This window comes from Tetrao urogallus, assembly GCF_951394365.1.
Source record: "Tetrao urogallus genome assembly, chromosome: 13".
Taxonomy (NCBI): domain Eukaryota; kingdom Metazoa; phylum Chordata; class Aves; order Galliformes; family Phasianidae; genus Tetrao; species Tetrao urogallus.
In genome coordinates this window covers 7,285,075-7,303,248 of record NC_136826.1, presented here as the reverse complement: position 1 = coordinate 7,303,248, position 18,174 = coordinate 7,285,075, and the positions used below count along the sequence as shown (strand labels likewise).

General features: G+C 42.9%; 1 protein-coding gene across 1 annotated transcript in view; it reads left to right on the top strand.

Annotated features, from left to right (window-relative positions):
- The window catches only part of LOC306951489 (vascular endothelial growth factor receptor kdr-like), a gene marked incomplete at both ends in the record, with an annotated part of 114,534 nt that overhangs the window by 80,201 nt on the left and 16,159 nt on the right, over window positions 1-18,174 (top strand). Inside the window, 12 exons of the mRNA XM_079541992.1 lie at window positions 1,657-1,950; window positions 3,757-3,903; window positions 5,464-5,589; window positions 5,726-5,832; window positions 7,099-7,234; window positions 8,528-8,632; window positions 10,998-11,114; window positions 13,373-13,461; window positions 14,358-14,523; window positions 15,101-15,198; window positions 16,045-16,167; window positions 16,275-16,386. Coding sequence (XP_079398118.1) covers window positions 1,657-1,950; window positions 3,757-3,903; window positions 5,464-5,589; window positions 5,726-5,832; window positions 7,099-7,234; window positions 8,528-8,632; window positions 10,998-11,114; window positions 13,373-13,461; window positions 14,358-14,523; window positions 15,101-15,198; window positions 16,045-16,167; window positions 16,275-16,386 — 1,620 coding nt within the window. The remainder of the gene's footprint in view (window positions 1-1,656; window positions 1,951-3,756; window positions 3,904-5,463; window positions 5,590-5,725; window positions 5,833-7,098; window positions 7,235-8,527; window positions 8,633-10,997; window positions 11,115-13,372; window positions 13,462-14,357; window positions 14,524-15,100; window positions 15,199-16,044; window positions 16,168-16,274; window positions 16,387-18,174) is intronic.

Here is an 18,174-nt window from a genome sequence, read left to right as displayed (position 1 = left end):
AAAAGTCAGCTAAAGGGGGCACTTTTTCTCTATTTTGGTTTGATGACTGCGAGGGATGCAGCTCATGCCACACCCCACTGTTTTCACTGAACCTTAATTCTTCCTATTTTGAGAATTACTGCTCACCTCAGACTTCCCCCTTGTTGATAAGCGTCATGTTGATATGTAGGAGCCACAGGGCATCAGATGGAGGATGGATGTGTTACACAAGTTAGCTTGAGTGTGCAGCTATCACTAACAAAAAACTGCATAAAGTAGGCTGAAATTTCATTAAAAGAAAGGGAAAACAATTTCCACAGCTGTGGCCTGAGGGGTCTCTTCTCTTTTTTGGAATTTTCGTAAAATATTTCTGGAGACAGCCTTTAAAAATCATTAAGCTTATTGGTTATATTCCAGATGACTTGTGAAGAAGATTTTTAATTCTATCTAAAATCTCCTTCAGGGCTCTGTATTTCATAGAACATATAGTGTTTTATAAGGCAGATTGGTTATTATAACATCCTTGCTATTTATGCTCAACTATAGCTTCAACAGAGCTTTTTGCAAGGGCTTACAGTGTGAGCCCCTGGCCAAATGCCAGCTCCCATGGGGAATTTGTCAGACTGCAAACATGGTGCATCGTTGCTCCTCTTTAACTGATGTCCCCTCTGAGTGCCATCCATTGGAGAAAGCATCTTATTAACAGCTCAATAGTAAAGCAACAGTCTATCATCAGATTTGTTGCAAGCAAGTGTTCAGAAGGTAAACCAGAACTAGTGTTCCCAAGGTGTCCCACCCCAGTACTGTGCAGGTGACACTTTAAAAGGATTCTTCCCAACTCTCCATGTCAGCTGCTTCTGAATCCTGACCTAACAGACAGAAGAACAATCCCAGGCCTGTGATTATCAATGCAATTTCATTCATGTATTTGGGGTGCGCAGATCGTGGAAGTAACAGAATAAAATGAGCAAAGAATATTTTGCAGACACAATTTAACTGCAGGTCCCTGGCAGCTAAGACAGTAATAGGAATTATTTGTAGGCCAGATTTTGGCATTCTACTCAGAAACATTTTTTCTTGTCTTCAAATGGATTCAGTTAGGCAATTCAGGAAAATTGATTTTTTTTCTGAAATGAAAAGTAACTAAAAATATAGCAAGAAACTACTTATTCATTTGTGTATAGGTTGGAATCTGCATCAAAGTATTACTGTGCTAACTATTAAAGCTTCAAGGACTTGTACATCATTAGACCAGTTTGTCATCCATCCACAGATCAAATAAATATCCATGTGAAAGAGGAGAGAATTGGGAAGATTGTTCAGTGGTGAAGAAAGGGAGCGTTACTTGTGAGAAATGGGAAGAGGTTTCTTTACTCTAATGCAATTACACTTTCAAGCACTGATAGCAGATAGAAAGAGAGGATGTCATGAACGCATTTATCTACCTGCATAGCAGTCTCTTGATTAAACTCTCTTAGTTCATTAACTGCTTCTATATATAAACTTTCAATTAATTACTTGAAAATGTAATGCCTCTTTGCACGAGCAAATGCGGATCTCATTAGAGTGGCTCGTTCCATTGGGGCTGCTCACTGAAATCCAATCATCAAGTTGCAAATGGGCACCCAAAGCCATTCTCAATTGCAACTTGATGGCAGACGTTTTCTTTTCCTGCAGATGTGCCATCGGGGTTGCAGACGGCCCCACAGGTCACAGCCATTGCAGGGAGCACTGCCCAGCTGACCTGCAGGGCCTCCAGGTACATCTACAGCAACCTGGCCTGGTCCTACCCGTCCCGGGCCGCAGCTCACGGCAGCTCTCTAACCCGGAGCGCTGACGCCTACTCCATTTCCCTGACCCTGATCATTGCAAACGTCACAGAAGAGCACAGCGGCCTCTACAAGTGCCGTGCCCAGCACCAGCACAACGGCAGCGGCACGCTGGAGCAGCACACACGGCTCCTTATCAGAGGTGGGTGGCACTGTCCTGCAGCTGGGGAAGCAGAAACACTGGGCTCTCTCAAAGCACAAGGCGGGCAGCATTTCCTAGGGACAGCCCTCGTACGCACTTTGTGATTTTTCACATTTTTGTGTGATTTGACTCCTAGCCGTGAATGTGATTCATCTAGCCGTTACTGGTTTTGTAGTAAATGTTCTCCTTACTCAGAAAGGTGATTTCAGCAGCCTTTATCTCCCTGTCTCCCTGCTGGATACAGGTTTAGTGCTGACTGAGGAATAAAGACACTCCCACCACGTTAGCAGCAGCACAGCCGTATCTGTTGGAACTGCCACTCCAGGTCTGGGGGGTTTGGGAGAGCTGCCGGGATGGTACAGACACCTGGTGTGACCACAGATGTATCAGGTCAGGTGTACAAACTAGGGATGTGTACCACTTGGTGTGGGTACACGGGATGCACTTCATTATAGCATTATAGCATTTTCTTACATGCACTCAAATCCCCGTCTCTTTTATTTCCATGAAAATAGTAGTACTGCAGATCCCAGAGCCGTGTTTCATTGCTCTGGCTGTAAAGGACCAAACACTTCCTCCAGCACCACATACAAACTCACCAAAATGAGTGAAGTTTCTTCAGCTTCATAATAAAGAAAATGAGAGGGATCAACTCCAAACCTTCTTACAGAAGTGCTGCTGAGGAAGTGCCTCATGCTTCTAGTGAAGAAAGGTGAAGAAAAGCCCAAAGCATTGAAATAGAGCAGAACTGAAATAAATGGCAGCAAGCAAAGGCATAGCAAGCAGGGTGCTTTAGAACTAAGTTAGTGATTTCTAAACTGGCTTCTCCACTCACATTAATGAGTGATGAGGCACCAAAGAGGCCTTGTCACCAGGCACGAATCAGGCTGTGCAGCACTGGCTGCACTCCTGCCTACAACGAGGCGTGAGTGCTGCTCCATCCCACAGCACAGAGCAGAGCAAAGATCCCACGCCGTATGGCAGCACTCTGGCATCTGCCTTGTCCAGAGCCACCTGCCAGCATCACCTGCCACGGTGCACCAGGATCCCTTTGCATTCAGGCAATGCACTGCTCTCTCCTCTGGCAGATATTTTATTCATTTAGTCAAATTTCCACCTACGCAGACACCTACACACGATGGCTATGAGAAAAACACAGTTAAACTGGGAATACAGCCATGGGAGAACTGCAATCTTAATCACAGCCTTGTGAGAACTACTGGGGTCTGTTGTTTGTCTGGCACATGTCAGAGATGCAGTTTTTCTCAAAAATGTACATGGAAACACCTCTGCAAACCAGCCCTCCTTCTCCTACAGAAACCAGCTTTCAGATGTGTTTTTTTAATGTATCAATGCCCATCAGCTACTCTCCTTACTGACAAAAAATATGCATTTTTTATGCTAGAGATTTTATTCAATTACTTTCCCGTATCTTTTTTAAGTGAACATAATGTATTCTGTTGTGTGGAGGTTGACATACTTTGCAGTAAGCAGATAACTCCTGTCATCATGGAGGCAAAATCCTTAGAACTGATCCTTCTTTGCTTCCTCCCTTCTTGTTTTGCACCCACTCTGCCCTTGCTCTGCCCACTCTCTGTGCTCTGCTTCCTTCAGAGGATGAGAAACTTGAGGAGGTTCCAGGTTGAGATGAATCTTTGCATAAGCAGCTTGAAAATAAGCCAGATGAGCTCTTTCCATGATCGTTTGGTGCAATTTTGCTACCCAATCTCTGCAGCTGGCCCAAGGAGACAAGGTGTAGATGACTCCTGGAATCTTACTGTGTATTGTTTTCCTCTGTGACTGCAGCAAAGGCAGCCCCGTATGTCCTACAGAATCTGACAGATCTGGAGGTTAATATCAGTGGCAAGATCATTCTGGAGTGCAGAGTCAGTGGAACACCAGAGCCACAGATTACATGGAGCAAGGATGGCTACCCCATCTCAGCAGCATCAGGTGAGCACGCTTGCTACAGCATTGCTTTAACTCATGGTGACAAATGGCACTATGGGATTGCCACAAGCAAGGACATGCAGCCCCACAGCTACTGCCAGCGTGGCTGTGTGGGGATACCAGACATGGCACGAAGGGAAACGTGAGCTCAAATCCAAGTACGTCGGACCCCTGCAGCAGTCTCAGACTTGGACTTCAAGGTCTGAGCTGCCAACTGGCTGCCGCTCCCCGCCTGGTCATGCAGCTTTCCTCCTACACACAGCAGTGTCTGCAGTCCTCGATCTGAGGACATTAGCATAGCTTTAGTGAGAGTACAGTACTGAGGAGTACAGTGTGCTGCTGCTCAGTCTGCTTGTGCTAGGCAACAGTTTGTGCATGAAACTCTAACTCCCTACTTGCTGGGAGGCTCTGAGAGCACAGGCCTGAACTGCCACACATCCCTGGTGCTGGTCACGGTGCACTGCCATGAACTGTAGCAATTCTACCCAACGGCCAGGCCAAGGCTTGCCGTGGTATCACTCATCTGTTCTTTATCTCTCACAACACAGAAAGGAGAATGGTGCAGCAGCTGTTGTGAGCACGGGGCAGGGCTCCTTCACCTGCACCTGGAACTCCTCGTCTCTCTGTCCTGAGATGTCCTCCAAGTCATAAAGGAACCCATGTCAGTAGCTAGTCCTGTAACTTTAATTTTGCATCTAGGTAGGAAATCTAGGATCATACATAATTCAGATCAGAGTGTTCTGAGCAGAAATTCTTTATAGCTACTGAAATTTTATAAATAATTCTAGAGGGACAAGCATGTAACATCCAACCAATGGAAACATAAATAAAATATTTGGAAAAAACACCTCAGGGTAAATATTTCAGCAGGGCATGTGGTAAATTATGTGGTACTCTTGTTAACAGTGACAGAATTCATGGGCAGAACACCTTGCAGTGCAAAATGCCCTTCCCGATTGGATTCAGAGATCAACATGCTTCCCTGTTTTTGCCCCAAACACATCCCTAATGAAACAGATAAGATCTCAGTTTTGTACCACAAAAGCAGGTAAATTAAATGTGGAGAAGCCTTTCATAGGTCATCCCTAGGTCATGTCTCTCTTGGCAGCCCACCATTTGCTCCTGGCCTTCTGTGAAGCCAGGATTTTTCCAGGGAAGCATACAACCTGACCACATTCACACGGTAGAACTCCCACCACTTCCCACAGCCTCTGAGATGCTGCCTTTCTCCAGTAGTTTCTTTGAGTTCCCTTTTCTTTCAGGTACAATGTTGCTCTCAGAAAACTTACCTTTTCACCACTTCACTAAATTCCATGAAAGTTCTGTCAGGCTCTGTCTCTTTGCAATAAGTTAACAGCTGCATTCACTGTAGGATAAGCGATGCCCAGCAGTCTAAACTGGTGTCAGGTTGTTGCCAAACCACAATAAGGAACATGGCCTTAAAATGATTCCCGACAGCAGCATAGGAATGAATGGGAGCTCATCTTCAGTGCTCTGCCTCGTGAAAGCATTTGGGGGAAGGTAGATTATTGTAATAAAATTCACCTAGATCCCTCACTGCAGGAATTTCCATGGAAAATAATACCCTGGTCATTGAGAGAGTGAAGAAGGATGATGAAGGGCTCTATGAATGCAAGGCGACCAATGACATGGGCCAAGACAGTACATCAGCCTTCATTAAAATACAAGGTGAGATCTAAGCTAAGGTAAAAGCCATACATTGTGCTGGACTGATGTGAATTATTGATCAATCATGGGCTTTGGCTATATTTAAAATCTGTATGTAATGTATGTAATCTGTAAAATATGTATGTTTAACCTACAGGTTCTGAGGAGAAATCCAACGTCGAAGTTATCATTTTGGTCTGCACTGGTCTTGCTGCTACCCTCTTCTGGCTCCTTCTGACCCTTTTCATTCGGAAACTGAGAAAAGTAAGAGAGCTTCCATACTGCACGAAGGTGCTGAGGTTGGACGCCTTTTATGCATAGCATCAGCGTTTAGGGCTGCAAGTCACTGTGAATGTTTGGGACAAATATTAGAAAAACTGTGACAAATGTTCCTATAAAATTTAAGTCCAAGATTTCTGATGACAGTCCCCTACCTTCCCGAAAGATCACTTGTACTTGTGAGATTTCTACCCACTTCCACATAAAATCAGGCTACTCTTCTTTTATGTGCCAAACTGCCTTGCAAGACTTGAAGAGAAAACATTAAATCCCCTAAAATGAGGACTCGATTTCAACAGCTGTCCAGTAAGATTTCTCTGAAACACAAATACTGAAGGGAGCACTGTTCAAAGAAAAATTCTAGCATGAGCCCCAACCGCAGAGCTTATTTTATCTCCATGCGTTGGTATTCTTTTACCTCCCTTTGTGACTCAGAAAACTAGAGTTTCAGTAAAGTTCTGAGGAATGTTACTCCTTTTCTCCTACAACAAATCGTAAACAGAAGGGCAACCACAGATCTGTGCTCTGAAGCTCACCCAAATACAGTCCTAGTGCTGATACCTGATACTTGAATAAAATCTCTACCACAAATACAGTGATTAAATTCATGTTTTTGCTCCTTGTCGCAAATGCTGTGGAATTTGCTGTTATATTTCACACCCACGTGAATCTGCTCACAGGTTCTACCAAATCACGATTTCTCACCGAACGGCATTAAGAGTAACTATGTTCACCAGATCTCAACTAACTTTAAATTAAAAATTAATTAATTTAATCAAATGTGCAATTAAAATTCTGACTAAAGCAATCGCTGTGAAACAGATAGCTGTGCAGAATCAAGTCTGCAAAACAAAATGTTGCTGAACTGAAAATGGAGCAGAACATGCAGAACACTCTGCAGGCCACCAGCAAGTGCAGCTCGTGGAGATCACAGAGAAAAGCGCTTCTTTATTTTAATAGATACAGCCAGAAGAAAGTAATAGATTTTGTGTCCTCAGAGTGTTTATCAACATTAATCCAAGAGTCTGCCCAACACTGATGAGTGACAGACATGCATAAACATTTATTTCCCAGATGAGGGGAAAGGAGAGGCAAAAAACTGAAGGGATGCATTTATGGTTCGGAATAAATTTCAGAGCTAAGACTGCAATACAGGGAACTCCCCAGCTTGTTTTCCATCTTACAAATGACAGTTCTCCCCCATTAGAGTTGCAAAGTAAACACTTTGAATAATTTTTTCCAATTTTTTAGCCTGATGCCACAGATATTAAAACAGGATACCTGTCAATTATAATGGATCCAGAGGAAATGCCTCTTGATGAGCAGTGTGACCGTCTTCCCTATGACAGCAGTAAATGGGAGTTCCCAAGAGACAGGCTGCGGTTGGGTGAGTGGTTCTTGATCATTATTATATTGATGGTTTCTAATGCTTCTCAATTTCAGTGGACCTATTGTACAATCCAAGAATCAGCCTACTATTTAGGGCTGGCATACTCCCATCCTTTGCTGAGAATTGGCACCAAGTCACAGAATTCATTGTCACCCTTAAACAAGGTGGGACAAGGAGTTCGGTAAGGAAAGCAAAGATGTTGTCTCTCAAAACAGTTTTCATCTCTTACTGTTCCTTGGAAAAGTGAAACCAAACTCTTAACAGGGAAGGGAAGGTACCTGCAGGTACTGTGCCTGTCAAAAACATGGCTTCCCTCCTACAGAGGACTAGGGAAAGAGGGGTGAATCTGGAAGGTTACGGTCTAACAGTGAATTTTTCTTTTGAAGAATAATCAATTTTTTGTCAACTATTCAAAGTTGGCTTTGAGCTGTAAAGAACTATCAAGAAAAACAAACCAAATTTAACTGAACTCAACTCAATGGATGATAGAGCAAAGAAATGTAAAAAGTGGACTGTGTTTGCTTAGAGAAACAGTAACATCTGTGTGCAACAGTGAGTGCAGGGAATATATGTGTGTATGTGTGTGTTCATGGTGATCAAGCTGGAGAATGGAGAAGAAAGAGGAAGACAGACCAAAAAAAAAAAAAAAGAGAAGGTGGTGGGACATGGGCTCAAACTGGCAGAATGGAAGAGCCATACCACGATGCCCAGTGTACCCTACTGCACTACGGGTCAGAGCCCTCAGAGCACTAGGTGGTATGGGCCTGAAAATTCAAATGGATGTGAAATTATGAAAGATCATCACCTGAAATTCCATTTAATATAAATTTTACTTCAAATAAAAGTCGATAACTAAAGGTTCAAAGGGTTCTGGCTGTCTGAGTGCCTTAGCAGGCCATCGTTATGACTGTGATTCATGAGAGATCAGGGTTCCACAATTCCACATTTAACCTGATTTTCCAGGGCTTGAGGATGACTGTATGTATTGCTTTTACCCTTAAGCCATATATATATATATTCAGACTTGCCTTCAGCTGAATCCAGATTTATTTATTCTACTCTGTTCTATCACATTCTGTATTGCATTAAAGTCATATGGATATAAATCATTCTGTTTATATCCATATACTGCAAATATGTGATACAGGCTTCTGTCAGCTGTCAGTCTACGTTGTGCCTGGGTGCTGGAGCCTTGTATTTCTTGCACAGCTGAGAATGCATGATTCCCTCTTACCCGATGCAGACTGTTTTAAGCCCCCTTTGGCTCATTCTTGACTCTTGCTTCTCTAGGTAAAACACTGGGTCACGGTGCTTTTGGGAAGGTGGTGGAAGCGTCTGCTTTTGGCATTGATAAATCTTCAACCTGCAAAACAGTTGCCGTAAAAATGCTCAAAGGTACATATCCCTCTGAGATACTCAGGAGGCTCCTCAGGGAACATGTGGGCAGTAAGGTTTCCAGTTCTCAGCTCCAAACAAGTCTCAAGTTCATTGTGTTCAGAAGGGAGTCGTTTTGCCATATGGGAGCAATTAGTCCTTACAGAGTGGATGTTAACGTGTGGGAAATGACAAGTGGGCTCCATGCTGTGCTGCTGTTAGAGTCTGGTATCCCTAGAGGAGGAAAACAGCAGCTTACAGGTCTGTGAGGTTAGAAGGGAAACAGATTACAGAATGTAATTACACTAGATAGTCTAGAATTGGATCTAAGCCTTCGATCACAGGCCTTTCAGATGCACAACATTTCAAGGGGCTGAGAAAAAGCAGTGCCAAGAGAGTAAATTAGAGACAACTTGCTTGCAATTATAGAAATTAAGGAAAGCTGTTATCATTCAGCAATGAGGAATGGATGAACTTGGAGACTATTCTTTCAAATTACATTTACATATAAAGCCTCTGCAGACAGCTTATGAATAAAAGCATCTGCCAGCACATTGGCTTCTTGAGCTTCAGCTTTATGGCTGCTCATGTAGGATTTTTTCAAAGGTGCAGTCAGCGCTCATTGGATATCTGCACAGCCCACATTGCTCAGCATTGCTGCTGCACGGCTGTATTACTGCTGTATTAACTCCTGCAATGCCATGAACTGGGAAGTTCTCTTTCATCACAGCATTTGGCTTCTGTTTCTAGCTGCTTCTGATGCTGTGCTACTTCCCATCTCTCTCAAGTGCCAGACTCATCAGCTCTCTCTTCTCTGCATTACTTTCTAGATCTTCAGATCATCATTTTTTGTTCTCATTTCCTCTGTTCCACACCCATTCCTTATGTATCCTAGAAACCACTGATCTAGCCACACTCCATCCATACTGCCCTAGATAGCTCTGGGCTTTCATTCACTTCCATGCTGTGCTTCCCAGCTGATCCTCATGTCAACTCCACCCTGCCCACACATATTCAGCAAAAACTGACAGTTTCCCTATCTAATTTTACCTTTTTCTCCCCTAGGGGGGTCAGCCAGCTCTAACCTGGTATTCCCAAACTAACATGCCCATAATTCATCATGTTCCTGAATAAACCAGATTCTCTAGCTGAAATCAATCCATTCAGGGAAAAAAGAAAAAAAAAAAAAAGAAAAAAAGAAAAAAAGAAAAAAAAAGGCTTTAGAGAAGTTTGCATTACTGTAATTCTCGTGTATCTGTCATTTCCTTGAAGCTGACTAGTGTCTGTTCTGGTTTGAAGGTTACGTGTTCATGTGCTAGATTATCTGAAGCATTTCAGAGGCTGCTTTAGCTTTCACCAGGCGTGTGTTCTGGCATGCTAGTGTAAATCAGGAGAGGTGCCACCCCCCACACATCCATGACACCAGTGACTGAAGAAACCTGGGGCTTGGAATAACTCCTTCTTTATGATGCACAGTTTGGTGAAAACTTGTTTATGGGAATTCTACCAACAGATAAAGAAGTTCTATTTGTTACACCAAGTGATCTGTTATGTAACTATTTTTTCATTTTTAAATCTTACGTGATTTTGCTAAGGCAAAAACAGAGGAAACAGGATGCAGCCCCTTTTTCTTACAGTGTATTTTGACCATGACAGTTTTGGAAAGAAGGCAGAGGAAACAGGTCAGCATCTGAAGAGCATTCAGGATTGAGAATGTCCGTCTTAACTTTGGCAGCGAAAGAGAATGAAGTACAGTATAGCAGGCTAACCAGTGCTCGTGAAGTGTGGAGGTCATGGTTCATACCCTCAGCTTGGCTCAAATATGTATTTCTAAGGTCGACGATATCCCACAGGACTGAGATTTATTAATGCTGTACATTCTCAATAGCTTTTGGGACTCATCTTGCAGATGTGGGGGGTTTCTCCAACACATGCATTGGAGTGATGTTTAGTACTGCAGAGAAATATATTCAGAAGTATTGTAAAGAAGTGCTGCTAAACTGCACATCACTGCTACCAAAAGAGAAGTACGTTATTCTGCTTGTTATTGCTGCTTAGAATGATTGTTCCTTTACTAAACTTGCAAAATTCAGTTCTTGCAAAGGTTCTCTGGGATCTGATTTAGGTAAGTTCCCCTACAGGACAGTAACCTCTGTAACTCATTTTAGAGAAAGAAAGGGTCACTCAAAAGATAGTGTTATTCCACTTCATAAAGGTCATCAGGAAACAATGAAGCAGCTGAATTATTATCTATTTGAGAGTCTGAAAGGCAAAGATACTGCAAGTAACCTGGGTGGCTTTTGTTTCCAAGTATAAACAGGATCTTGCTGTGTCCTGTTGAAAATATCCTGCTGTGTAAAGATGATTTTTTCCTGTTTATCTTAAGCAGAATGTGCAACTACTAATGAATGCAAGGCTTTAATGTCTGAACTGAAGATCCTCATCCACATAGGACACCATCTGAATGTAGTCAACCTGCTGGGAGCTTGCACCAAAGCTGGAGGTAAGAAGTGCTCATTAAATACGAAGCAAAGAAGAAGCCATTCTCAGTTACGATGGTACTTCAACGTATCTGTGGTGCAGTGCCCAAGTCTCATGCACACACTGTTAATTGAAGCACAAGGAGTGCTTGTACTGCTGCAGATATGGCCACATCACATAAATGGCTTCTGAAACTTTTCCCCAGCCACAGGTGTCACTTCTCTATCTTTTCTTTCTTTCTCCTTTGTAAGCTCATTTACAAAAGAGAATATGAACTGCAGAGAGATGGGATCCTTCATTGCAGTTCAGTTCCTTAGTCTTCCATATGAACACCATATATCATTTCAAAGGTGCTTGTCCCCTTCTTCTCCCTCTTCTTCCCTGTCTTCTCGGGATAATGTGCCAGGCTAAAAGGTACTGGAGGCTTCCTCTTCCCAAGTGATTCAGTCCTGCTAGGAGTTTCATTCCTTGCATAGCATGCAGGAAGCCTTAGGCAGTCCAAAGCTGAATGGAGCAGCAGTATGGACTTCCAAGGGGCTGAGCTGACATGACTTGCTGTACATCATGCAAAAATCTACTGGGAAGTGCAGACTTAAAGAAAAGATTCCATAAATCTTAGACCTTTGTCACTAAAGCATCCCTTCCCTTCCCATGCTGCCCTACAAAGCATCTGTATCTCTTACTACACTGTGCTTTAACTTCAGTGTGCCAACTCTAAAAGATGCCTTTTAATGGCTTACAATGAACCTTCAGAACAGTCCCCAGGGGATATTTAAGACAGCTAAGGACAAAGAAACCAGAGTAAAACAAATGAAGGGGAAAGAGTGAGAGATGGGGTGCACATCTGTTGTTATCTGGGACTCTGAAACTATCATTTTCTCAAAGAACGTGGAGTTGTCCATTTAAATGGGGAAAATAAGATTTCAGCCAGGTGGATTTGTTAGGATAAGAGAAATCTCCCACCCAGCAAGATCCTCCCAGCTTGAAGGGAGCAATCAGTAAGTAGCAGCCTGCTGCAATCTGGGAGCCAGGAATGGGGAGCTCACAGGGATTATTGGAGCATGCAAACCCCAAAAGTTTGTATTCAGACACATAAGAAGCTTGGCTAGGTAGCTGGGATTGTGAGTGGAGAAGTTGTGGCCTAACAAACAGGTGCCTACAACATGGCAGCCTTGCTAGAAGGTCAGTAGTTGTTAACTGCTTCAGCCACAGAGTTCCAGCTGCCTAGAAAAATACACTGCAGTAACTGGTCCTGCACTGTGATTGTCCATCCTCTGAAGAGCTTTTTCTCCTAGGAGCCCCTCAGTTTCCCAGTGCAACTGCAGACTGAAGAAAAATAGCTGTGAGCTCTCAAGACTGACGCTGAGATAGGAGTTACTATTAAAATGCCATTGCAGAATATGGTGTTTTTTCCTTCCTTGTTAGGTTTTATATAACCATACAATGATACTTCTAATGAAGACTGATATTAAGTATGCACATACATTATTTCAGCGATATAACAGCTAACAAATTTTAACACTTTGGCTGAGCGTCTGATGCTGAGCGCTTAGAATTAATGCACAGTGTATGCTTTACAGTGAAGAAATAAAATACAGAGAAGTCACGGCTAGGAAACCTATCAGAGCCGTGCATAAATCAGTAACAGGAGCTACAAAGCTGTGCTTGAATCTGCATTTGCTTGGGGCATCCATGAGAGCATTTGACCCTGGGTTCTTCAGAGAAACATCCCCCTAAGATCTCCTTGCTCTGCCAGCCCCCAGCACTCCAACTGGGGCAAGCTGTGTGCTCGGCAGCAGAACCACCCTGAGCTGAGGCTGGCTGTGCTCGTGAAGACGCTGTGCTGAGAAGGTTACAGCTCTGGTCAATAGGATCTGACAGGGATCCAACACACTTTCATTGCCTCCACAGGCATCAGCTCCACCCAAAACAAGCAATTGCAAAGACAGAGGATGCTATGATTCTGTGAATAGAATAAACAATCATAACAACATAGAGGAGTGCATATTCTTCTTTATAATTCTGAATTTCACTTTGCCAGTGTTCATAAATACCAATGTTTATCATCAAATGGAGAGAAGAATCAGTTCTGTATTTCCTCCTTTCTGTATCTACTGTTGATTACGTGTTCTGGAGTGTCACTTCTCTGTTTCCTGAATTCCTCACCTATTTAACAGGAATGATAGTATTTACCTATTTTGAAGAGGATTTGTGAGGATAAGGTAACATTAATTGCTATGCAGTGCTTCAGAACTCATTTGACTTTCATTGTCTCTTTAGGTCCTTTAATGGTCATAGTAGAATATTGTAAATATGGAAATCTGTCCAATTATCTACGAGGAAAACGAGGAGATTTCATTGCATACAAGGTAAAGGAATTACAGTCATAAGCCAAAGAATTAAAAACCACTGACCTCAAGTTCAGTTTTTTCTGCATTAACACAGGGGGTTTGATATTTATGTAGGCTGCTTTCACACCACGCTTCAATTCATATGAGCAACAAAAAGACATGGTCTTCCTTAGACCTCACTCCCATCCTCTTCCTCTGAATAACTACTAAAGAAATAGCTGGAAATACCCAAATACTAGTGCATTTGAGACAGAAAGGGAACTTCTTGTGATACACTTCCCAGCACAAGGAGGTCACAAAAACTGGTGTGAACAACATAAGCCTAATTTAGGGATTTGTGTTTGGTAGCCCCCAGTTATCAAAACTAGGCCACCTTCTCCGCCATGTGCTCGTTCCCATCTCCTGCACTCTCCCTTCTGTGCCAATCCGAGAGCCTGTGCAGCATGCAAACACGGTCTGCAGTAAAGCAAACGATGGTTGTGTTTCCAAAGGGTTGTGTCCATCCACACAAACATTTGTGCTAGCATAGATTGGGCTGTGATACAAGGGAAGACACAGAAAGTCAGAAATCAGCAATGAGGAGAGGATGGGGCTACTTTCCTGTCATGAAAACATAGTGCCTCGGGGCTCCCTACACCAAGCCCTGCAAGAACTGGAGCCTCTTCAGAGTTACAGTCTCTCTGCTCATCCCTTAGTCTCATCTAGCTTGCTTCTACCTAACTTTCATGGTACAATATTGATAAATGGGAGTAAGGTGTATTAATAAATAGGAAGCAGGGAACATCCTTTCAAACATGGTTTGAGTGTATCTCCAGGGGACCTTTTCTCCTCTCTGTATGTCATTCCTTTGCACAACTGTCAATACCGAGTTATGACATCTTCAAATGCTAAAATCAGTTTTATACCATTTCTAGTCCCAGGAGAACTCTGGCCAAGCAGAGAAAAGCCTGGATGAGTCCAGCAGCGATTTGACAGAGCTGATCAAGAGACGCCTTGAGAGTGTAGCCAGCACTGGGAGCTCTGCCAGCTCAGGATTTATTGAAGATAAGAGTTACAGTGACTCTGAAGAGGATGAAGAAGGTAAAAGAAACCCACCTAATCCCACATCTTTCATTGTGAAGATTTCTGTTAGCTATTTTTGTGTTGCTTGGTCAGTGCCCCACACACCGCTGCACGCTTTACAAGCCCTTACACTGCATGATGTGCTTCATTGACCGCAGATTCTTTCTCCTGCCTATGCCCCACTCCAACTTTCTCACAAAAAGAGATCTGCAATAGCATATGTATACAAAAGCTGCTCCTGCTGTGTAGGAGTAACAGCAGCGTTACCAGAAGATTTGTTAGGGCCAATCTGTCCTCAGTCTCTTCACACACTATAAATAGTTCCCCTCTCTTTTATCCCCAGATATTGTTTTCCCCATAACTAAATGATGTGAATAAATGTTGGATTGAACTCTTTTAGCCCTCTGGTCTAGCTCTAGGTCAGTGATTCTCAAGCTAGAACTGTGACTTTGGTGAAGTAATAGCATTTTAGACAGCTTGTGAACCTAACATCCTCAGATGCAGGACTGGGATCATCAGTGTGGCAGCAACACCAGTGCCCAAAAGCTCTGGGACTGCTGCTCTAGTGTTCTGCTCTGTCTGTGATCTCTCCTAGATGCTGAAGATCTGTACAAGCGGCCACTGACTTTGGAGGACCTGATTTGTTACAGCTTCCAAGTAGCAAAAGGGATGGAATTTCTTGCCTCCAGAAAAGTGAGTTCATTCAAACATCATGGGTATCTGACATGAAGAAACCCAAATAGCTTGAGCCTGTGTAATCTGTTATTTGATTTTGTAGTAGTGTTGGAGATCACCTTAGCTCTAGTGGTTAAGCAGTCAGTAGCACTGAAGGAGCTCTGAAGGAACATCTGTCCTGTCCCGGGCTAGGAAGGTGTGACTACAGACTGTAAGGCCATTCACAGAACTGACTCAAGCAGATGCAGAAAGTTTATGTGGAAGGGTTCTGGTGTGGCCAGAAAAGTGCTGCTGAATAAGGGGGAGGGACTACACAGCTGTTTGTTATGGTGGAGACTATCAGCAAAGCTAGCACATCTTTTGATAGGAAAAGAAAGTACATTTGTAACTGTGGAAAGACTTCTTTTTTATAAATGAAATGTAGTACACATACCAAAGTATGAACAAAATTGAGAGCTTGGACTTAGCACAAAGCTACATGGGTACAGACACAGAAATTACATGAGCAGCAATTGCCTATGTGAAATGACCCTGTTCTCTCACATGCTCATAGGACTGCATTTGCAAGTGCAGCTCCTGCTGCTTTTTGATCTCTCCCAAATTTGCCAAACAATAATTAACTGGAAAATTGCACTCCCTTAGTCTCATCATTACTATGAACATCTTTTCATACAGAAAAAAACCTGAAGATGAACTGCAATACTTAGTTTGTTCCTCAAGTTATTTTCTCCCTCTCTTTAACCTTCTCACAACAAAAACACCTTTATCTGTCCATCTCCAAAGGAGGTCTCGTGCTTTCAGCCCTAGCCGTGACCCGCTGTCCAGGCAGACCCCCTGATGTTGCCTCTCTTCATTCCCTCCCAGTGCATCCATCGGGACTTGGCAGCAAGGAACATCCTTCTTTCTGAGAACAATGTGGTGAAGATCTGTGACTTTGGGCTAGCCAGGGACATTTACAAAGACCCTGACTATGTTCGGAAAGGAGATGTAAGTGGAAAAAACCTAGAATGCTAATCTCAGACCTTTATTCTCCTAGGACTTAGCAGATTGTTAACAGCAGTTCTGGCAATGTGTTGTGTCTTTTGCCTTTGTAGGCAAGACTTCCACTCAAATGGATGGCTCCAGAAGCAATTTTTGATAAGATTTACACAACACAGAGTGATGTATGGTCTTTTGGAGTTCTGCTATGGGAAATATTTTCTCTAGGTAAGAATGTTTTTTTTCCTCCCAGCTGATGACTCTGTGGTTACTATGAGGAACTTCTGACAAAAGATAATAATGTGATGTCATGTTTCTATTTCAGTTAGTACAATTGCACAGTGTATCTGGTGTAAAATAAAGTCAACAAGAACTCCATCTGGCAAAGTGCATGAAAGCAGCACATACAGGGGAGCAGGGGCAGGAACCAAACAAAATCTAAAATCCTGGACTTGACATCTGTAATAACTGTAACCAACAGAGCACAGAGATAACACAAGCCTCAAATACTCAAGAATGAAATATTTCTTTGAGAGCAATGAAGAACTTTCCCCATCAAACTGTATTTTCCCTTAAGCTCTCTGCGTTAGGAAACCACGCAGCCCAGAGGTTGCAGAGGATTGCACTGCTGCTGACACAGTGGTCTGATGTTGCTTGTGGCAGACCAGGAAACCAGGAGGAGTTTGCCCACATTGCATTTTATCTCAGACTATTATCTTTCCCACAAAAACTAAGTAAGATTTTAAGTAAGAAAAATGAATTGGCAACAGCTGTCATCAGGTTGACGTGAGAACCAGTGCTAGGCTCTGCTTAAATCATTTTGGCAGCAAGCAGGTAGAATGCATACATTTCTGCCCATGTCATTTGCAAGCCACAAAATTTTTGAAGGGATGGCAATACTGTTCTTTATATAGATTTAATCTTCTGATGCTGTTAGAAGTCTCAGCTTCGCTGAGACCTGGTTACTGTCCAGCAGATAAAACCCAGAAATGTAGACAAGCGGTCTTACAGGGAGTTGGATTTTGCTGCTCTCAAATTCTCTTTACAGAGTAGCAAGTCTTGTTTTCCTGAGGGAATTTAGGAATGTCAGCTGTGCTTTCTTAATCAGCATTTGCAGACAAAAGAAAACCAGCAGAATTGTCAACTTAAGCTTCTGAATTTGAAAGCAAACTGTAATATTCTACTATCTTTGGTCCACGGATCAGTTGCAATTAGTGATTAGGCTCAAGATGCCAAGTCCAGATCTGGATGCAAAGTCCGGCGGTGTTTGTAACTCAAAATTTATTCAGGGTTGTTTGCAAAGAACACAACCTGATTTCAGTCAAAATCTTTGATTTGGACTTTTCTCTATTTTATATCACCTTGCAAAAGGAAGTTCACACTCAGGTGGTTAAAGCAAGTGGCAGGTGTTGCTTTCCCCCAGCCTAGCTCTTTTTATTTACAGCTTTGTTACTTTGGTGTAACTCTCCCAGGGCTCTGTAACAGGATGATGCTGTGTGTGAAACACCACAGAAAGGTGAAACTCCAGAAGCGCTGGCAATGCCCCAGTTTTAACCGAGGGTTGCAGGAGATGCATCAGCATCAGCACACAGAGGCACGCACAGGGGGGTGGTGTCTCCATTGTGCATCTCCAAGGAACCAAGTGGACTGCACACTGCTGAATGGCAAAGACAGCATTTTGCAGGTGTCAACTTTGGGTCATTTGGCCTTCAATATCAGACTAATAGAAATCACAGTTTTTTCACTGAAATTCATTTAACTACTTGGGGGGAAAAAAAAAAAAAAGAAAAAAAAAAGCACATATATCTGCTTTCTTTTCATCTTAGGTAGCCTGTTTGCTTAATAAAGGTGCTTAGTTGGGACAACAGAGTGTCCTGTTCTGAATGTAGGGAAATCTACCAGCTTCTTCCAAGGGCTGCCATTCGTAGAGCTGCTGCCCTCCCTGTGACGTGGATCCAAACTGCTTTCCTCAGTCCATGGCACAGACTCAAAACCAAGTCATTTTCTCTTAAGAGG